Raw genomic sequence first — 19560 nt, forward strand, 5'->3', positions numbered from 1 at the left:
GTTACCTGGAACAGTGCCCCTGGCACCACCAGAAACGTTCTCAGGCGAGCCACGGAAGTATGCGGCATTCATCAATCAGTGCCGCCTTCATTTTCTTTGCAGGCCTGGACCATTTCCAAACGACCAAGCTCGGGTAGCTTTTGTCTTAACATACCTGAGTGGTAGTGCAGCAGATTGGTCGGTGCTGTTGGTAACCCATGACAATCCTCTATTACATGACTTTGGGGGGTTCCAGAGAGAAATGGAAAAACATTTTGCTCGCCATACCCAGGAACAAGCAGTAGACAATTAACTCTTGTCCCTCCGACAGGGGAATCAGGACTTGTTAACGTACATTGCTACCTTCAACAGACAGGTTGCCAAAGCTAGGTGGCCAGAAAACAAAAGAACCACGTTATTCCATCCAGGCTTACGAGGCGAATTAAAGGACGTCTTAGCCCAGGTGGTTGATCCACCCAGAGACTGTGCAGAATTCATAGATCTGGTCGTGCAGCTAGACCACCGGTTGCAGGACCGAAAGGCAGACCGATCTAAGACGGACCCGCGGACCATGTATGTTCGACCAAGGGAAAACACACCCTGTGTACCTGAAAATGCTGTAGAACCCATGCAGATTGGAGGGATTTGGCCTCCATTAACAAAACAAGAGCGGGACAAAAGAAGACAACAGCTTTGTTTGTATTGTGGGAAACCAGGACATTTCCTGAAGGACTGTCCAGTAAAACCCCAAGAAGAACAGTCAGGGCCACAGAGAAGGATGAAGCTAAGCAATCGGAAAACTACCAAGCTCGACCAACGTAGAGGTCAGTTTGTCGAGTGAGAAGAAAAAGTTGCTGACCTCGACTTTGCAATACCAGTGATCTTAATTAACCACCAACAGTCGTCAAGAATGCATGCCGTTGAAGCATACATCGACAGCGGAGCAGTTGGAAATTATACTGATCAAGAGCTGGCAGCAGAGATGGGACTTCCTTTGTGTTCTAAGCCAACTATGGACAAGGTAACCACCGTGGATGGGACATAAATCGCTTCCGGACCAGTAACCCAGTGCAAAGCCAGAGTAACCTTGTTGTGCCAGGACGGACATCGGGAGTCTATTTCATTCGATCTTATCAAGGCACCTCAGTTCAGGCTAATACTAGGGACGCCACGGTTGGTTGCTTGCAACCCTTTGATAGACTGGCGGGCACGAAAATTACCCTTCCCCGGTGACTGCTCCCCTGCCTGCTATTACCAAGCGGAGAAACCGACGTCCGTATCCCCATGACTCCCAGAGCGACAATATCAACCCTGGGAGCAACTCATATCTTGCCAAGTGAATACCATGATTCCGAGGATGTTTTCCGAAAGGCCCAAGGCAATATATTGCCGCCGCACAGGCCTTATGACCGTCAGATCGACCTTGTTCCTGGTGCACAAATCCCTTGCGGCAGGATCTACGCTCTCACAGAAACAGAAAACCTTCATTTGAAATCCTATTTAGACCAGTACCTTGCAAACAGATTTATCCGTCCTTCGAAGTCCCCCGCAGCCAGCCCTTTCTTCTTCGTACCGAAAAAGGAAGGAGACTGGAGACCTGTATTGACTACCGCGCATTGAACCAGATCACCGTGAAGAACCGCTACCCCTTGCCACTTATCCCTGAGATGCTAGACCAAGTTAAAGATGCCAGATTTATACCAAATTGGACCTTCGAGGAGCGCACCACCTGGTCCGAGTCAGAAAAGGAGATGAATGGAAAACTGCCTTCCGTACTAAGTACGAATTGTTTGAATATCAAGTCATGCCCTTCGGGTTATGCAACGCTCCTGCGGCATTCCAGTATTTCATGAATGGCGTCTTAAGGGAGTTAATTGATGTGTGCGCCTTAGTGTACATAGACGACATCTTAGTATACTCAGCCTCGGAACAAGATCATGTCAGGCACGTTCGTTCAGTCCTCACCAAGCTCCGTCAACATAGCTTGTTTGCAAAGCTTGAAAAATGCTATTTTCACGTCACCGAAGTAGAATTTCTTGGTTTTATCCTTACTCCAGGAGGCATCAGAATGGACGTGCACAAGGTAGATGCCATTCTGAAATGGCCTTCACCGACGTCTCTGAACGGGGTACAAAGCATGCTGGGCTTTGCGAACTTCTACCGCCGGTTCATCCCAGACTTCTCTCAGGTTGTGCACCGAATCACAGTACTATTACGAAAAAACAAAATGTTTGCTTGGACCGAAGAAGTCTTTCAGAAACTTAAACAAAGGTTTACCTCTGCTCCAATCCTGCGACATCCTCGTCCAGATCTCCCTTATGTCGTTGAAACTGATGCGTCCAGTCTCGCAATGGGGGCTGTCCTTTCACAGAGAGACCTGAAAACCCGCCAGCTACATCCTGTGGCCTTCTGGTCGAAAAAGTTCTCACCTCCAGAGATTAATTATGCCATCACAGACAAGGAACTCCTGGCTATCAAATCCGCCTTTAAAGCTTGAGGCACTACCTTCTGGGGGCCAGACACACCATTACAGTCATCACAGACCACCGAAACCTGCAATATCTCAAAACAGCCAAGGCCCAGTCCTCGCACCAATTACGGTGGGCCCTTTTCTTTGCCGAATATGATTATGTAACCACATTTCGACCAGGAGTCAAAAACGGAAAGGGGGATGCCTTCTCTCGCATGGGCATAGATGTAATAGTAAAAAAAAGAAGGAGGGTGAGGCGCGCACTCCCGGTCCTGGTCAATGAAACCTGTTGCAAAAAGTAAGTAGCTGGGTCACATCCCAAAACAGACAAATATTCATAGGGTTAGATCCCTTCTGCTGCAAATCAGGTACTCAGTATTAACAAGGTTAGATCCCTCAGCTGCAGTTCTGTGGTCTGAAGTTGTTCTCCTCGTAGCGCTTTTTATCTCAAATAATCATCAGGGAGGCTGTTAAGCAGGTGTGTCTTATTAGACTCAAAGGATTCTGGTAGCTGTAGTGAAAAACTTTTTTTCTCTGTTCACGTGACCAGCAACCGACACCCCTCCAAAGCACAAGTCCTTCTCAAATTTGGGGGAGGGGAGAGAACCATCTATATGATTCTCCAAAGTGGGGCACAGTCACCCCTTGGCGCTGCCTCTGGAGCCCAGGACTACCAAAACATTCAGTAAAAAAAAAAAAGAAGGTGGGTGAGGCGCGCACTCCCAGTCCTGGTCAATTAAACCTGTTGCAAAAAGTAAGTAGCTGGGTCACATCCCAAAATGGACAAATATTCACAGGGTTAGATCCCTTCTGCTGCTGTAATCAATGATGATTATTTGAGATAAGAAAGCGCTAGGAGGAGAACAACTACAGACCACAGAACTGCAGCTGAGGGATCTAACCCTGTTAATACGGAGTACCTGATTTGCAGCAGAAGGGATCTAGACCTTCTAGGCAGCTTGTAAATGCCAGCGGTAAAGACAAAGACTTCACAGCGCTGCGCATAGCACTTACTTACCGCATCATAGCGCTCTTAATGCGCCAGCATTTACCAGCAGGGCTCAACCAAGCCAGTTCGCTGCGCTGAACTCCGCATACCTAAGGGAGAAAAAAAGACATTTTAAACAAAGAAAGGCATGCAGGATAGCAACAAAACTAAAGAACAGCAATAAGACCTACCTGAACAATATCAAACGGGCGCCGTCAGTGAAGTAACTGGACCGCACTCGCCCATGAAAGAACGCGCCCCTGCGAAGAAGGCAGGACGGAGAGCACGCCCAATTCTACCACAAGGTGAGGAGAGGGCGCCAGAGAGACTGATATCATACGGGGGTGGAGGGAGGATACTTACCCCAGTCGGTCAGTTTTCAACACAGTCCTCCTGTATTTTCAGGCAGAATTTTCCCCGAAGACCTCATCAAGGCAAAGCTGAGAAGCATACCAGCGAGTAACCCGGCTGGGTGGCGTCCCTGTGGATACCAGGTGAGCGTAACAAGCCAGTTTCCTCCACTGTAAATTTGGAAAGTTTTCACTCAAACCTACCATCGCCTTTTATAGACAAAAGGTCATCCCAATCCTGACTTACAGGAGTGAAACTTTGATTAACTTTCCTCAATCCATGTGGCAAAAATACGAACAAATATTCTGGAGGAAAATGTTAGCCTTCCCTATGCCAAGAATCGGATTTGAAATTGCTACTCAATCACTTGCATCAATTGCATTGTGGAAGCAGTTAGACCTATTTCGAAAAATCATGAACAATTATAAAGTTCCAGCAATTGAAATCCTTAAAACAAATTTGACCAGCATGAACAACAAAGTCCTCAATGCTTGGAAACGGGACATGGAAACGAACTTGGAAAGAGAGGAAATATCTCTTGAAATGCTCTTAGCTTGGCCGCAGAAGGCAAAAACAAAGTTCCAACGCAATGACTGGATCAAAACAATCCAGAAGAAATCAACATACCATATGAATTTACACTGCGAGACTGAAATAATTAACAAACTACCAAGCTACCTAAACCTATTTCCTGACCAAGCAATTTGAGACAAATATTTGAAATTTTCCTGCTAGATACAGACTTGCAAAAACGAGGAAAATTCCTATTACGGATCAATACTGTCAATTTTGCCTCAACAAAGATTTGCAAGAGACAATGCAACACATCATAATGGAATGCCCGCTCAAAGTGTCAAGAGACACCTACATAGAGACCATTTCGAGATCTCAACCAAACAAATGGACCCAAAATCAAGATGGACACAGATCCTTCTAGGAAAGGACAAAAAACGGATCTACACTATTATCCAGTTTCTAAACAGCATCAAGCAATTTTCCGAAACATGATGTTGATCAAACTGCCCGAACAGTAATTAACAGTGTATCTTCAGGTTTTGATTCCTTCCATCTCAAGTAAACCATTTCAAAAGAAATTCTATAAGTGAAAAGTTTAATATGTAAACTAAATCATTTAAAAAAAAAGAAAATAGGTTGTATTTGTCTTTTTTCGTAGTAGCCCAGCTTTATGTGGTGCACCCTGATGCCTGTGGGCTTTCAGCGCTTTGTACGTACATAAATAAAATGAGTAAGAGGTTCACAGCCCACAATGTCCTCAGCTGGGGTATTCCAAGCTCATCCCCATATCTGCCCATGGTCTGTGGTTCAGTGAAGTAATGGGTCCACTACATGGATCTGTTTATGAACTTCTGCTTACAGGTACAAATACTTGCAGATCAACTCAGCACCTCAGTTCTCAAAGGTCAACAGAATGATCGATGAATCCTGAGGATACCTCACTAAACCTCTGCCTATAGTCTCCTTCCAGGTTGCCAGGGAAATGCAGACGCTTCCTGATCCTGAGCTTGGGGTTCTGCAGGAGGATCACCTGGCAGGAGACCAGGCCCAGGGCAGTGAGGAGATCACATAGGATGAGACACATTATTTGTCTTTAAAAGGGGAGAACCTTTTACAGGTACCAAGGCATGTAATGACTTATTGTTGTTCTGATGTATCTCGACCACACATTAAGCCTTTTGATGTGGGTAAAGCTGGCTTGAAATCTCTAAACATCATAAGAAGGGAAAGACTGCTTGAGTCTTCCAAGGTTAAACATCCCCTTAACTCCCAGAGGTACAGTGAAAGGAAACCTATAAATAATGGTTTTAACAAACTGCCTTCCCTTTTTCAAGTAAACTCTTGTGATTTTTCCTTAAGCAGTGATGCTTAAAAAGGCACCCTCAGGGGCAGGCCATTAGATGGTGCTGGAGAATTCGCACGAGGAGCATCAGCAGAAGGAGAGCACGCTGTTGGCAGTCCAAGGAGAAGTTGGTGGAAAGAAGCGATGCCAGGACCTTAACCAAGAAGATTTCAACTGCTGTTTCCTGAGAGGGTCCTGTTCCTCCTAAATCTGAAGTGCAGAGGTTGCGCAGTAGAAAGCGTGAACGAAGGTTTAAGTTGCTTACCTGTTACTATTGTTCTCCAGCGTGGGTCAGGCATGGATTCACATGCTCATGAATATTCCCAGTCGTCGAAAAAACTGTTTCACTTTCACTTTAAAACTGTATTTCTCCTCTGGACCAATCACTGTCCTCTGGGTCATACTGCCCCTATCCAATGACAGCCCTCACCCTAAGCCCTGCCTCTGGCAGCCATCTTCAGATTTGGTTATCACGTAAAGTGGCAGTATGACCAAGAATAGCCACAGAAAGGCCGGAGGCAGGGTTCGCATGCAAATCCATGCCAGACCCATGCTGGAAAACAATAGTTACAGGTAAGTAACTTAAACTTTCTCCAGCATGGTGTCAGGTATGGATTCACATGCTCATAAATAACGAATACACAGCAGTACACATTACACAACCATGGGAGGTGGCAAGGCTCATCAGAAGCAATTAATACTTACCCCTGGAACATACTCGCCTCAAGCGAACAGGTTGTGAAGCACTGAATGGCCGACTCTGGACACCTCCCTGGGATCCCTGTCGATGTAGTAGAACTTTGTGAAGGTATGCGTGGACCTCCACTTTGCAGCCCTACGGATGTCGAGCAGGGGAACACCAGAAAAGAACGCAGTCATCGCCATGATCACTCTGGTGGAGTCGGCTCTCGGACGGCCTGGCAGAGGCCAGTTCGCCAGCGGATGACAGTGCATGATGCAGCTGGAGAGCAACGTCCAATCAGCTCATTGAGGTGGAATTCTGACAGAGCCTTTGGCATGAAAGTGGGGTGCGTACCCAGTACTACACTGGATTCATGAAAGTCAGATAAGGCTGCTTGCAGGATAGGGTCTGGATCTCACCCACAAGAGAAGCTTGAGAGGGGCTTGAAGCATCGGTTCGAAAGGTGCCCCTATGAGTCTTGCCAGGACCATGTTGAGTTCTCATCATGCTGGGGCAGGCGCCTTCACCAGAGGGAAAGATAGAAAAGCCCCTTGAGGAACTTCTTGACGTGTTGGTGGGACCAAAGCGAGGATCTTCCCAGGATCTGGTGTAGCGCAAGATGGCCGCTACGTGCAACTTAATGGAAGCATGAGCCAGCCGAGCTTTTGACAATGACGGCAAGTATGGAAGAATCTGTGGAGCCATGACCCTCAGAGGGGTAATCTTCTGCGTCCGGCACCACGTAGCAACCACTTATGGTTGTAGCACTTTAGAGTCAAGGACCTCCCTGCAGTCTGCTGGAACCGAATAACCTCCAAACTTTAAGGCTGCAAGAGCCATTCCTTCAGGTTCAGAGATCCTGGGTTGTGATGGATTGCACCTCCCTCCCTGGTGAGCAGATCTGGAAGTACCGGCAACTTGACTGCAGGTGACACTGACAGGACGAGTAGGTCTGGATACCAAATCTGCCTCGGCCACGCCGGTGCGATAAGAATCATTTTGCACCGACACTGTCTGAATGTGTTGATCACATGTAGCAGGAGAGTATCAGGATACGCGAAGACCTGATCCAGGCAGTCTGGTAGAAGAACTCTAAGAGTAGCCGTTCGGTTCTTCTTACCAATGTATCCCTTTGTATTTCCAAGATAAACTGCAAAGGAATCAATTAGTCGAAAGTTGAGAACACTGCACCAGCTGTTGAAGGACACTGACACAGTTGACTGTAGAAAATAAAAAAAACTTATATCAGAGACCATCTTCCTAGGAACAAGAAGACTATGTAACAGAATTCAAGAGACAAGGACAAGGACAAGAGATCATTACATCAACATGACTCGAGAGAAGGGTTGACTTACCAAGGTGGGCGAATAAGGGAGATACTACCGAGGAACTCTGCACAACTCAGCCTATCCCTAGTACACAATGGCACGAGGACGCCTAGGTGGAATCAGCAGTCTCTAGTCCAGGACCTACCCCGACGAAACAAGGATGCTTAACGACCTGAGCACCAGTAGTAGCAGTCTCTAGTTCGTGCGTTTTATAGTATGGGTAATGCAGGTTCACTCAAGGCAGTGTGGGCGTGGTAATTAGTCCCTGCAGCTTGGAACAGGGTGTTGATGATTTGATGCAATGCGACTGGTTTCACAAATGTGTAGATTTCCTGAGAGAAGCTGGCAGTTTCCAGACGTCCGGGCCAAAAGCAGTGAATGAAAGATGTAATGTTCTTTGGATGAGATGATATAATGACCAGACAAGGTCTGTGGGCAGCGGAGCAATGAGGTATAACGCCTGAGGCAGTAGAATGGTCAAAAACGTTTCGAGGTCAGCAGACTGCGAGCAAATACAGGATTTGGAATCAGGAGAACAAGACCGGTCACTAAACACAAACCGTGGTCGGGTACATAGGAGTCAATTACTGGGAAGGAAGTGTAAGAGCAAGAAGGGTCAAAATATGGAACACGAAAATAGAACAAGAGCGCTAGCTGTGATTCAAACGAAATCAGAAGCAGCGAGTGCGGCAACCCAGAAGCAATTATAACAGGTGGCCGCGACCTCGCTTGGCTCCTCCTCTCCCGAGGCGCGAGAACGTTGCGCGTGTGGAGAGAACGCCGTAGTCGCCATGGCAGCATGTGTTCTGGGATGATGAAAGCGAAAACAAGGCAGTGCAGGCTGCGGGACGCTGGTAGGAATATTTCCAGGTTTGTTAATGGAGAAAGGATGTTTCTTTGGGGATGGAAAAGCTTGCTTACTGAAGCTAATCCTGACAGAGAGGCAATAGGGGAAAGGCATACAGAAACAGACCTTTCCACAGGAAGGAGAACACATCCCCCATGCTCCTCGGTTGGTGGACCTGCTGGCTAACTTCTGGCACTTTGAGTTTGCTGCTGTGACAAAAAGATTGATTGAGGTCTGCTCCATTTGACGAACAGAAGGTCCAACTGATCCGGATGACATTCCCACTTGTGGCAGAAGCGCAACTCCCTGGGAGTCGGCAAAGGTCTTCTGGACGCCTGCCAGGTGGAACAGGACGAGGAACGTCCCCTGTCCGATGGCCCAATGCCACAAGTCCTGAGCTTTCTTGGAGAGCACCAGGGACTGAGTGCCCCCTTGTTTCCTGATGTAAAACATAGTGGTGGTGTTGTCCGTGAAGATCCTCACCACCTTGCCTTTCATCAGAGACAGTAGAAAAGACTTGAGGGCTCAGAACACTGCCTGTAACTCCAGGATGTTGATGTGCAGATCCTTCTCCTCTGGAAGCCACAAACCTCTGGCGTGTAGGCATCCAGTGTGAGCTCCCCAACTTTCTAGGGAGGCATCTGTGGTGACCGTCTCCTGGTATGGCGGGGTTCGAAATTCCATCCCCTGGGCGATATGGGAGCAAACCCCCCAAAACTCTATCACCCGCTGGTATTCCTCGTGGAGGGGGATACATTTCCAGACATCTGTATACAACGTGCATCCAAGAATTGCTGTAGGGGTCGCATCTGCCCAGCAAAGAATGGATTGCCCGAACCGTGTCCGTCTTCACTGACGACAGCTGCTGTACCTTCCCTTGAATGGCAGCTAGTCTCTCCTGCGAGGGGGACGCCAGGCAAGCCATTGTGAGGAGTCTGGCGAAGAGGAACAGTGCATTCTGTGATGGCGTTAAGCAGGACATCGGGTAGTTCACAGAGAACCCAAGCTCCGTCAGTAACTGGACGGTCTCCTTTTGTACTCGTCGCTTACTCTCCAGCAGCAGGCTTGTTTCAGCCAGTCGTCCAAGTACAGGTAAACGTGTACGCCCTGCAGCCACAGGTGGGCCGCCACCAAGGCCAGGCATTTTGTGAACACCCTTGGGGATGACATTAGGCCGAAAGGTAGGGCCTTGTGCTGGTAGTGTTGGCCTTGTGCTACAAACCATAGGAACTGCTGATATTTCCTGTGGATGGGGACATGAAATAACGCATCCTCTATGTCCAATGACGTCAAGGAATCCCCTTCCTCCAATTGGCCGAGCATGTGTTGCAACGTGACCATGCTGAATTTTTGCGATTTCAAGTACTTGTTTAGACAGTGCAGGTCCAGGATGGGCCTCCAACCCCCTTGTCTTCTTTCGGACCAGAACGTTTCTAGAATAGACTCCGGAGCTCCGGAGCTGTTGGGGAACTAGATCTATAACCCCTTTATGTAACATGGCTTGCACCTCTTCCAGGAGCTGAGGGATGTGCTGCTCCTGATGGGGATACGGGGGAATACGATGGCACCTGTGTAGGAACTCCAAGGTGTGTCCCTGACCGAGAGCTTCCAGCACCCATCTGTTGGTGGTGATCTTCTTTCACTCGATGATGAACCTCATAAACCGACCTCCGACCGGGTTGCACGAGTGGGGGCCCGACGTCTTAGCTGGTTCAGGCTTGCTTAGGCGCTGGTGCCCTGTGAACGACGGTGATTCTGACCTCTGCTACTGCAGGCCTGGGAGCGACCCCTGTAGGTCTCCTACGTGGAGGCTCGGGGAGGTTGCCTGTATGATGTGGAGTATCCCTTGGATGATCTGCTCTATTTTCCACGTGAGGAGCTGAAAGACGACAAGCGATGCTGCTGTAGAGTGCCATGGGAACGTGCTGTATGTGTCCATCTTTATGGCTTGAAGGGATTCGTCGAAAGCCTTCCGGAACAGGTTTTCGCCTTCGAAGGGCAAGTCCAGCACCTTCGCATCAATGTCCTGACGAGTTTGTGACCTTCAACCATCCTTGCCGACGAAGGCAGACTCAGTTTCCCATCAGCCGGAAACCTGTGTCGGCGATATCCACTGGTACCGTAATGGCATGGTTAAACGCCACCTCCCCTTCTTGAAAGAGGCCAAAAGCCTCAATTTTCTTGTTGTCAGGGAGGAATCCCAGGATAGGGCCCAGCTTGTACCAAAGCTCCCGGTCATATTGGGTCAAGATAGTCAGAGCATTAGGCACCTTGATCGTGGATGCCGCCGTGTATATGACTCTCTTCCACATGGCGTTCATCTTCTTCCACTCGTTTTCTGGGGGGACTGATGACGAAGAAGCCCGGTTGGCCGAACGTTTCCTTGCGGCCGCCAACACCCCTGAGTCTGGCAACAGTTGTGACAACAGTTGTGACCTCAAGCCCGGCACCCTGTATTTCTTCTCCAACCTGTCTAGTTTGGTTGGAGCAGTGCATGGGTTCTTCATGAGGGCTAGACCTTCCTCCAAAATGTCATCCAAAAAGGGAACCGCAATGATAGTCTTCCTCTTGGACTCTTGTCGCTGATATAGGAAGCCCTCCTTCTTGGTTTCCTCAGGCATCAGCTGGAACAGTTCAGAGGCCCTGGAGATCATCGAGTGGAATGATCCCACCGAATCTGGTGGAGATATTATGAGAGGTGTCCATGTGTGGTGATTCGTTGTTGGCTGGGACGAAGTCCTCATCTTTGTCAGTTTCCGTGGCAGTCGCCGTACCAGTGTCCGTGTGTGTATCCGGGTATGCTGATGGAGTCAGGTCCCGGTGTGGAGGAGGAGGCTGGTGCAGCTGCATCAGATGCTTCCTCTTACGCGGAGGCTGGTCAGGGACCTGCGGTAACACAGGGGCCGGTGCTGGAGGCAACCTCTGCTGGATCTCCGTCACTAGGGTGTAGAGAGTCAACAGGATGTCCATGGATAAATCCCTTGGCTGCGGAGGGAATGATGGGGCGCTAGGCCCTGCGCTGCCGTCGTCCTTGTGGACTGTATGGACAGACTCTTGGTTATCGTCCATGGACGAGGTGTCCATTGGTTGAACACAAACCTTGGGGGGCTGTTTTGGGGCCTCCTCGCCCCACCCACTTTTTCCTTCCTTATAGTATTGAACTGGGATCTGGACCGGTGCTTTTCACCCCCCAGGGGTGCCTGCAGCCTTGGCGGCCATGTCGCGCCTCAGAGGCAGGGATACTCTCTGCACCATAGGGACCGCCTCGACGGGTCTGCACCTACCGTTGCCGTGGTCATCACAGAACATGTCGACAAAGTTGTTGACGAGGTCTTTGGCTGCGCAAGTTGAGCCTGCTTGGGCTGCGCGGCCTTCTTATCTTCCTGCGGCCTTGGCTTTCTGATTTGTCCCATTACTTGGCTCTGGTGGCAGACTTCCTCTTTGAGGAGGTGCTCATGGCAGGCTGGCTATGGAGGCGGACGGCGATGGTGATCGTGGCCTATCCAACCCAGGACCCAAATCAGCGGCAAACCCGGTGGAATCGGACTTGCGGTTTTCCCCTTATCTTGGACCCCCACAGATGGGGCGTCCTCACAGGACTTTGACCTCCTCCCGGAGGGAGACCGCTCCTCAGACTGACCGGTCCTGGGTGAGGCATGACCCTAATCGGAGCATGGGTCCAGGGCCTTGCTCGACTTGAGCCATGCTGCCAGCCTGCTATACCTGTCCTTCTTTGTCTTCTTCGAGACGCCCAGGCTTATCTTGCACCCATCCTCTTTGTGGTCCGGGTGCAGGCAGTTGAGACATTTTAGATGTTTGTCCTCCACAAAGACATTTCTTTAGCTCTCATGGGGTGCAGGGCCTGAAGAGGGTCCCTTCCATCCTTTTTCTCCTCCATCATGGTCCCTGTTGTCGGCCAATGGAGATAGGGGCACACTCTCTCTGATGAAACAAAAAAATAATTTGCCTGCTAACAAATTTGGAAAAAAGTACAAAATACCTTGCAGGACAACTCGAGGACTCCCAACACTGATGCGTGCAGTAAAAATATGAAAATGGCTGCCAGAGGGGGGGGCGGCTTAGGAAGAGGGCTGTTATTGCAAGGGGGCAGTATTACCCAGAGGACACTGATTGGTTTAGAGGAGAAATAGAGTTTTAAAGTGAAAGTGACACTTTCTTTTCTTTTACCGAGGATTCCCAACCTGACGACAGGTAATATCCATGAGCATGTGTATCCATGGTAGACCCCCATGCTGGAGAAGACTGCTTTTCCCCCATGTGAACCCGATTGCAGAGATTGCACAACAGGAAGCTTCCTGAAGACAGTTGCTGAACGTTGGTGTACGGCTGAGGGAACGAGGAGCGAGACAAGCTCCTGGACTGTGTGGAGGGTACAAAGACACCTTAACTGAGGAAGTGTGTATATTCAAAAGAAGCCAGAAGAAGTTTAAGCCCTGCAGCATGCAAAGGGAGCAAGACAGAAGTCGTGAGTGTTACCGAGCGTTCTGATCACTTGCGTGAACAAAGTCAGGCAACTGTAGCCAAGCAGAATCACTTGTGTGCAAGTGAAAGCAGTCTTAAACCGACCGTTGATTGTCAGACAATGGAAAGCCACAAAAATAGCACCAGCGTATGAGTGAACTTCTTTAATAACACTTGCGTAAGAATAAAACACTCTGGCCACGTTAATTGAATACTAAAACTAGAGAAAACAGATTAAAGACTGGTAGCATGTGCTTAAAAGTGATTCTGAGTCAAAGGTTAACCGAAGAGTCAATTGTGAAGCAGTTGGAAATAATGTAGCATTGGAGTTAAGTGACTGAACGTTGATCAGTGTGTGTTCTAGTGAAACAAACATTGCATAAATCCAAGAATGGTGCAAGCATTGCCCAAAGCCAAGAGTGGTGCAAGCACTGCCCAAAGCCAAGAGGGGTACAAGTATTGCCAAAGCCTAAAGTATTGTACATGCATTGTTTAAAGCCAAAAGAGATAACAACAAGGCATACAATTAAGTTGCTCTGGTTGGCAGGAAGCGAAGAGGCGATTGCAAGGTTGTACAAAGGTGAAGCTTGCCGATTGTGTAAAGGTTTGTATAACTCACATTGCCAAAGCCAAAAGGAGGAAAGGAAGAATTTCATCCTCAAAGGCATTTTGGTTGTTGGTGTTACAGAAAGTCAAGAATGGCAAAGATCTTGCCCTTCTGGGAAGTGAATATACAGATGAAGAATGCCTTGCTTACTTAGAAGTGTTGAGGGGCACTAAAGTGAAAATTGTCTTTTCTAAAAAGTTGTTCACAAAGATGCAAATTGCTGAAGCTGTGGCAAATATTGATGTTGCAGAAAGACAAGTGGCAAAGAGGATGCCGTTCTGAAAGGTGAATGTTCAGAGGAAGACTGCCTTGCCTACATGAAGGTGTTGAGGAGCACTAATGTTTATATTGTCTTTTCTGAAAAATTGTTAAAAGTCTCAAAGTTTCTAAATATCGAAGCTGTGGTAAACATATTGGTCATCATTAGATTTAAAACATCAGAAGCACAGTTGGGGCAGGCGAGTAGACCCACATGGTGAATCCTTGTAGACGTTAGCCTGGTATGAGAGTTATTGAGGTGTAAGCAGAGGTGCTGTGAAGTTATCCTGACAATGATGTAAACAGTGATTTATGGTGCTTTAAATAGAGAATTGAGACGGGCTAAGAAGAAGCTGTGTTTCTCTACCCTTGCCAGAAGTTGTGTTTCTTTTAACCCGACAAGGAGCTGTATTTCTTCTTTCACATTCATAAGTTGTGGCAAAGCATCTCGAGCCAGAACATCATTGATGCTATTTGACGAAGTGGTAATCATTCTAGGAAGAAGATAAATCCTTCTTTTGGTTGAATATTGCTTACCAGAACTTTATTTTGACAAAGTGAAGGAGCCAAGAACGGAGTTGGAACTTTGTTGCAAATCAAGATCACCTAGTTTCTTTTTGATGAACCAGGTAACTGAATCTAACTTGAACCTGGGGAAGGGGAGTTCACCCAGATTATAAATTGAGATACTGTGAATACATTAGAAATACAACTGTTGGTGTTGTTGTGAAAGTCATATTTTTCTTGTGAACTTTATGTCTAGGTGTGAGGACCAGATTTCCTTGGTTAGTGTATTTCCTTCAGTTTTTGATAGGCAGGGAAATCCTTGTCAGGGTAGGGATAGTGAGGTGTTTGTTGAAACTTATAATTTAATAAAATGGCATATTTTGAGAAATCATCCAAAAGTTGTCCGTCTCACATTTCAGACCCCTCACAATGAGTACTGCTTGGGAGTTACAGATGGCCTCAAGAACACACCAACTCCCAGTTGAGGTTCAAGGGTTTTCATTTTAGTTTCCATAGAGCCTCTCTAGCCGAGGGATGGGCAGTCTCACCCTATCCCAGGCACCCCTCAACCCCAGACTGGAACTGGTGATCTGTAACCCCTACTATCTACAGACTACCCCATCTATGGATGATGGCCAAAAGACAAATGCCTAAACTTCCTCAGGGAACAATCTTGGTGACACTAACCCAGGATCCCAGTTGGATAGTGCCCTCTAATCACTCTAGAGCACTCACCTGATCTTCCATGCCCATCGACTCATTTCCCTGGTGTTCTACTGTTCCTTTGCCTGCTCCGCTACTCTTCTCCATTCTGTTCCAACTTCTCTTGCCATTCCCTGTCCCCTCCGAAAACTCCTTATCTAATACTATTCTCTCTCTCCTCTGATGTTCCTCTTGTTATGCTCTACCTCCATCCACCCATCTTACTCACCGATATTCTCTCTATCCCACCCTTCTCCATACTGCTCTCCCCTCTCTGTGCTACTATTACTCCACCCCACCTTCTGCCCACTCGCCCTTCTTTAATTCCCTCAGTCACCTTTCAATTCACTGCCTACACTCCTTACTGTCACATTCACTCACACCCCATTCATACACACTCACAGCTCAGTACCACTTTTTCTCACCTTTGGTATAAACTGCCTGCATGCACCTCTCCACTGTTTTTTCCTCCTACTCTCTTCATCTACCATCAGTAGTGGTGGCCCTCTATCTTCAAAATTCCAGTTTGTGCGAACCTCCAAGTTCCTTGTAAGGTAGTCTTTGTTAACTAATAGCTGCAAGGCTTTGTGACAGGCGAGTTGTTGCTCTGGCGGAAACGGTTGCCGGTTAAGTTCATGCAGGCGGTTGCAAGGTATGGATGGCAGTATTCTGTACTCGGTTTGATCACTTCCCCATCTCGTGTAGCGGTTTCCTGTTGTTAGGTTTCCAGCTGTGTGGCACGTGTATTAGACATCTCTAACAGTTCTTGTGGGCTGTTTATTCTTTGGTCCACCACTGGAGATGGTGGTATATGTAGTTCTCTAGTAGAAACAGAGAAAGACTGGCCATCATTTTTACACAGAGATATGGGGTGATCAAGAGTGGTACCATATTAAATTACACTGGAACATAGAGAAGAGACAGGGACTGGGGCACTTCCAACTGCCAACTTTCCCCTGTGGGACAGAACTGGCTCTGACTACCCTCTAGAAGGCCTTCTTCCACCCCAGGCTGAGAGGGGTCCCAATCTCTTCTCGACAGGGTTAGGCCTTTGACCTGGTCACATTAAATGGGTTGCAAACATCTTTATATGTGAATTGTGCCAAGAAACATTCAATGAGTACATGAATAATGACTCTACAAATAGACTGGTTGTGTTATCTGGATATGTCCTTAAACCCTAACAGCCTCTCGCCACATCCTCAGTCCACAGCATTCTTTCCATGTGTGTCTCCAGCTTACATCACTATTCGTTATGCCCCACCCCTTTTTTGGTTTCTTGTTGCTACAACCAAAAATCACATTACAGTAGGACTAGAGGAAAAAAGCCAGAATACCCTTTCTTAGATTCACCTTCAGATTAAGGATGTCATCCAGTGCCCTGAAGCAACCATGCGGTCCGTATGTTGGGTGAGTCCCCCTTTGACGTGGATGCCACATTAACATCAGCTGAAGCCATTTCTCAAGTTGCTCTGCCAGAACTCTACAGGAGAAAATGGAGCATCTTCAGTGATAGTAGAAAGGGGAGGAAGGAGAGTAGCAGGATAGATAAAGAGTCATCAGCAGCATGGAAACTCAAGTAAAATGTAAAACAAAAAATAACAAAGCTGAGGAAGTCGTGCAGTTGATCTCTGAATAGATCAGACAAAGGTGCAGGAGCAAAGGAAATACCAAGCAACAATCACTCGTAGCACAAGGCCTATTGTTACAGAACCAAAGAACAACAATGTACTATACAAGTATCGGTGGTACTCCTAAGGGTGCATTTCATCCTTGCACCGTGACTGATGTGCACTGGCTGAATCTTGTGGTATTCAAACCATATACACTGCAAAAAGCCCAGGTGCACCATACCCTAGAATCAACAGCTTGTGTTGTCTCCATTGCAGAACGTTCTCCAGTTGGTAGGTTGTCGTCTTGAGGCACCTGAATGTTGCCATTAGAACCGTCACAGTAAAGGCAGAGACCAATGCTGATCCTGATGAACTCCGACTGTTCTAAGTTACCAGTTTTGGCAGTCTTGAGTACGCTGGAGAATGCCCACCATGAGCACAGGCCTACAGTATGCTTAACAATATATTTATATTACACAGCCACGGTAATGGCTGTGTAGTTATGGTTAAGTTGCTGTTTCTATAGGAAGAGCACTTTTTGGGCGGCCTATAACTCCGCTCCCCCTGGACGAACCCTCACCAAACTTTGCAAAAAAAGTATATGGGGCACTCTGAATTAATTTGCAAAGTTTTGTGATATTTGGTGCAGGGGGGCAAATGTTATGGGGTATGGAGGGGTCCCAAAATGTATTTTTTCCCCATAGACTGAATGGGGGAAAAAAAATGTGCGCACGCCTACAGGTCAAACCGTTGGAAGTATTTTCACCAAATTTGCAGCAGGGGCTTGGTCCCGAAAGTGTGCTTTTGTAAATGTGGTGTCAATCTGTCCAGTAGTTCCCTTTAAAACGACCACAAAATATGTCTCAACCAATTAGTGATATCTATGTCCGCTCCACGGTCACACTTCCCTGTTCGCTCCGCGGACAAGATACCGATTGGCCAGGGGATTGGCGTCATGACCGCGGACACGCGAGGCCTTCGCCGATTGGCTGCAGCGAGCCGTGATGTGCGTCAGAATGTGTGGATGCGCCCGACATCTTGGATCTGAATACTGCGCGCTCGCCACCAGAGGCAAAGTGCTGTTTTGGAAACTGTTTTGATCTCCTACATTGCTTAGGAAGGTTCAGAGAGTAAGAGATGGGTGAAATACTGTGCTTATTTGGGCGGCAGGTGTTAATGATGTATTCTCTATGCCCGCCTTGTTCGGGATGTTTGTAAGTGCAGAAAATGAGGGGTCTAATAATGGTAGTATTTCACTCTGTACGGTGTACACGAACCTTGAAACTGTTCTAAGGACACGTGTGGTGTTAGCGAACATTGAAATTGAGTACATGTTGTTATTACATTATTTTTTCCTATGGGTGTGCTATTGATTACTACGCCGCCATGGGTGTGACATGCTGCGGTGGTTGTGGCCAGGCCTAGAGTCTTGGATGCATGGCCGAAGACTGTAGGCTCTGGCCACAAGCACTGCAGCATTTCACAGCAATGCATACACCTGTAGTATTGATTAGATAGTTGTGGGGAGTGTGTACAGTCTTGGGTGCATGGCCCAAGGACATGCACCCAAGACCAAAGTTATAAGCACTGGAGGTATAAGGCACTGCACACGCACACATTGTAATATCTATGGACATACAGGTAGGAGTCTAGCCTCTGGCCAGAACAAGTGAAGCATACCACAACCATCTATATACAACGTACTACCGCACATCGCTGAGGTGGTTGTGGGCAGGATGTAGACTTTAGGGTGCATGGCTCCAGGCCTTAGGCCGTACGCCTTACTCCTAAATCTCTAGGCCCTGGCCAGAACCACCACATCATATTACAGCAATGCATACACCCGTGCTACAGCTTAGCAGTCTGATGGTTCTGGGGAGGGTGTACAGTCTTGTACAAGACCCTTGCTAAAGGGACGTTATGGTTACGTTGCCCTACTGAAAATCTGTGACATTCAGTACAAACATTTTTTATTAACAAGATATTATACTTAAAATGACATACTAAAAACCTGTAAAATTCACTCAAAAAAAACTTTAAGGGACGTTATGGTTAAGTTGCAGTACTAAAAACCTGTGCAATTCACTAAAACCACTTTCCAAACGTGCCCTTATGGTTCAAAGTAAAACCGAAAAACCCCTCAAATTCGCCAGTTATGGTAGGCTAAGCACCCATACCTGCCCGCACCACTGTGCACTGCTAGCACTAACACCCAGAACATAAAAGATGGCATCACAAATATCATTGATGATATCACTGCTGATATCACATGTGTAGCCCCTTTGTTTTTGTTCACTGCCATATATATATCACATGGCCACGGTAGTGGCCATGTAGTTATGGTTAAGTTGGTGTTTCCATAGGAAGAGCACTTGGGCGGCTTATAACTTCGCTCCCCCTGGACGAATCCTCACCAAACTTTGCAAGTATATGGCCCACTCTGAATTTTTTTGCAAAGTTTGGTGAGGTTTCGTCCGGGGGGGGGGGGCAAAGTTATAGGGGGGTTCCCAAAACTTTTTTTTCCCCATAGACCGAATGGGGAAACAATTTTGCTCGCGCCTAGAGCCCAAACCGCCGGACAGATTTTCACCAAATTTGAACCAGGAGCAGCGGCTTGGTCCTGAAAGCGTGCTTTTGCAAATTTGGTAAAAATCCATCCAGTAGTTTTTTTTTAATGACCAAAAAGTAGGTCAGAAAAAATTAGTTATATCTGTGTTCGCTTCATGGACACACTTCCCTGTTCTCTACACGGGCAGGACGGTGATTGGGCAAGCAGCTTGCGTGATGTCCGCGGTCATCTGACATGCTTTTCTATTCGCTGCCGTAAAGCGTGTAGTGCGTCTATTTTCAGAGACGCCCGCCATCTTTGTTTATCGGAGCGGATCTTC

At 47.5% G+C, this 19560-nt stretch overlaps 1 protein-coding gene across 1 annotated transcript in view; it reads right to left on the reverse strand.

Moving 5' to 3' along the window:
• Positions 1-19560, reverse strand: part of IKBKB (inhibitor of nuclear factor kappa B kinase subunit beta) — a 1202582-nt gene that overhangs the window by 812561 nt on the left and 370461 nt on the right. The window contains exon 10 of the mRNA XM_069617660.1: positions 16413-16542. Within this exon, the coding sequence (XP_069473761.1) occupies positions 16413-16542 (130 nt within the window). The remainder of the gene's footprint in view (positions 1-16412; positions 16543-19560) is intronic.

The sequence above is a fragment of the Ambystoma mexicanum genome, chromosome 10, assembly GCF_040938575.1.
Source record: "Ambystoma mexicanum isolate Mex_15411 chromosome 10, UKY_AmexF1_1, whole genome shotgun sequence".
NCBI classification, from domain to species: Eukaryota; Metazoa; Chordata; class Amphibia; order Caudata; family Ambystomatidae; genus Ambystoma; species Ambystoma mexicanum.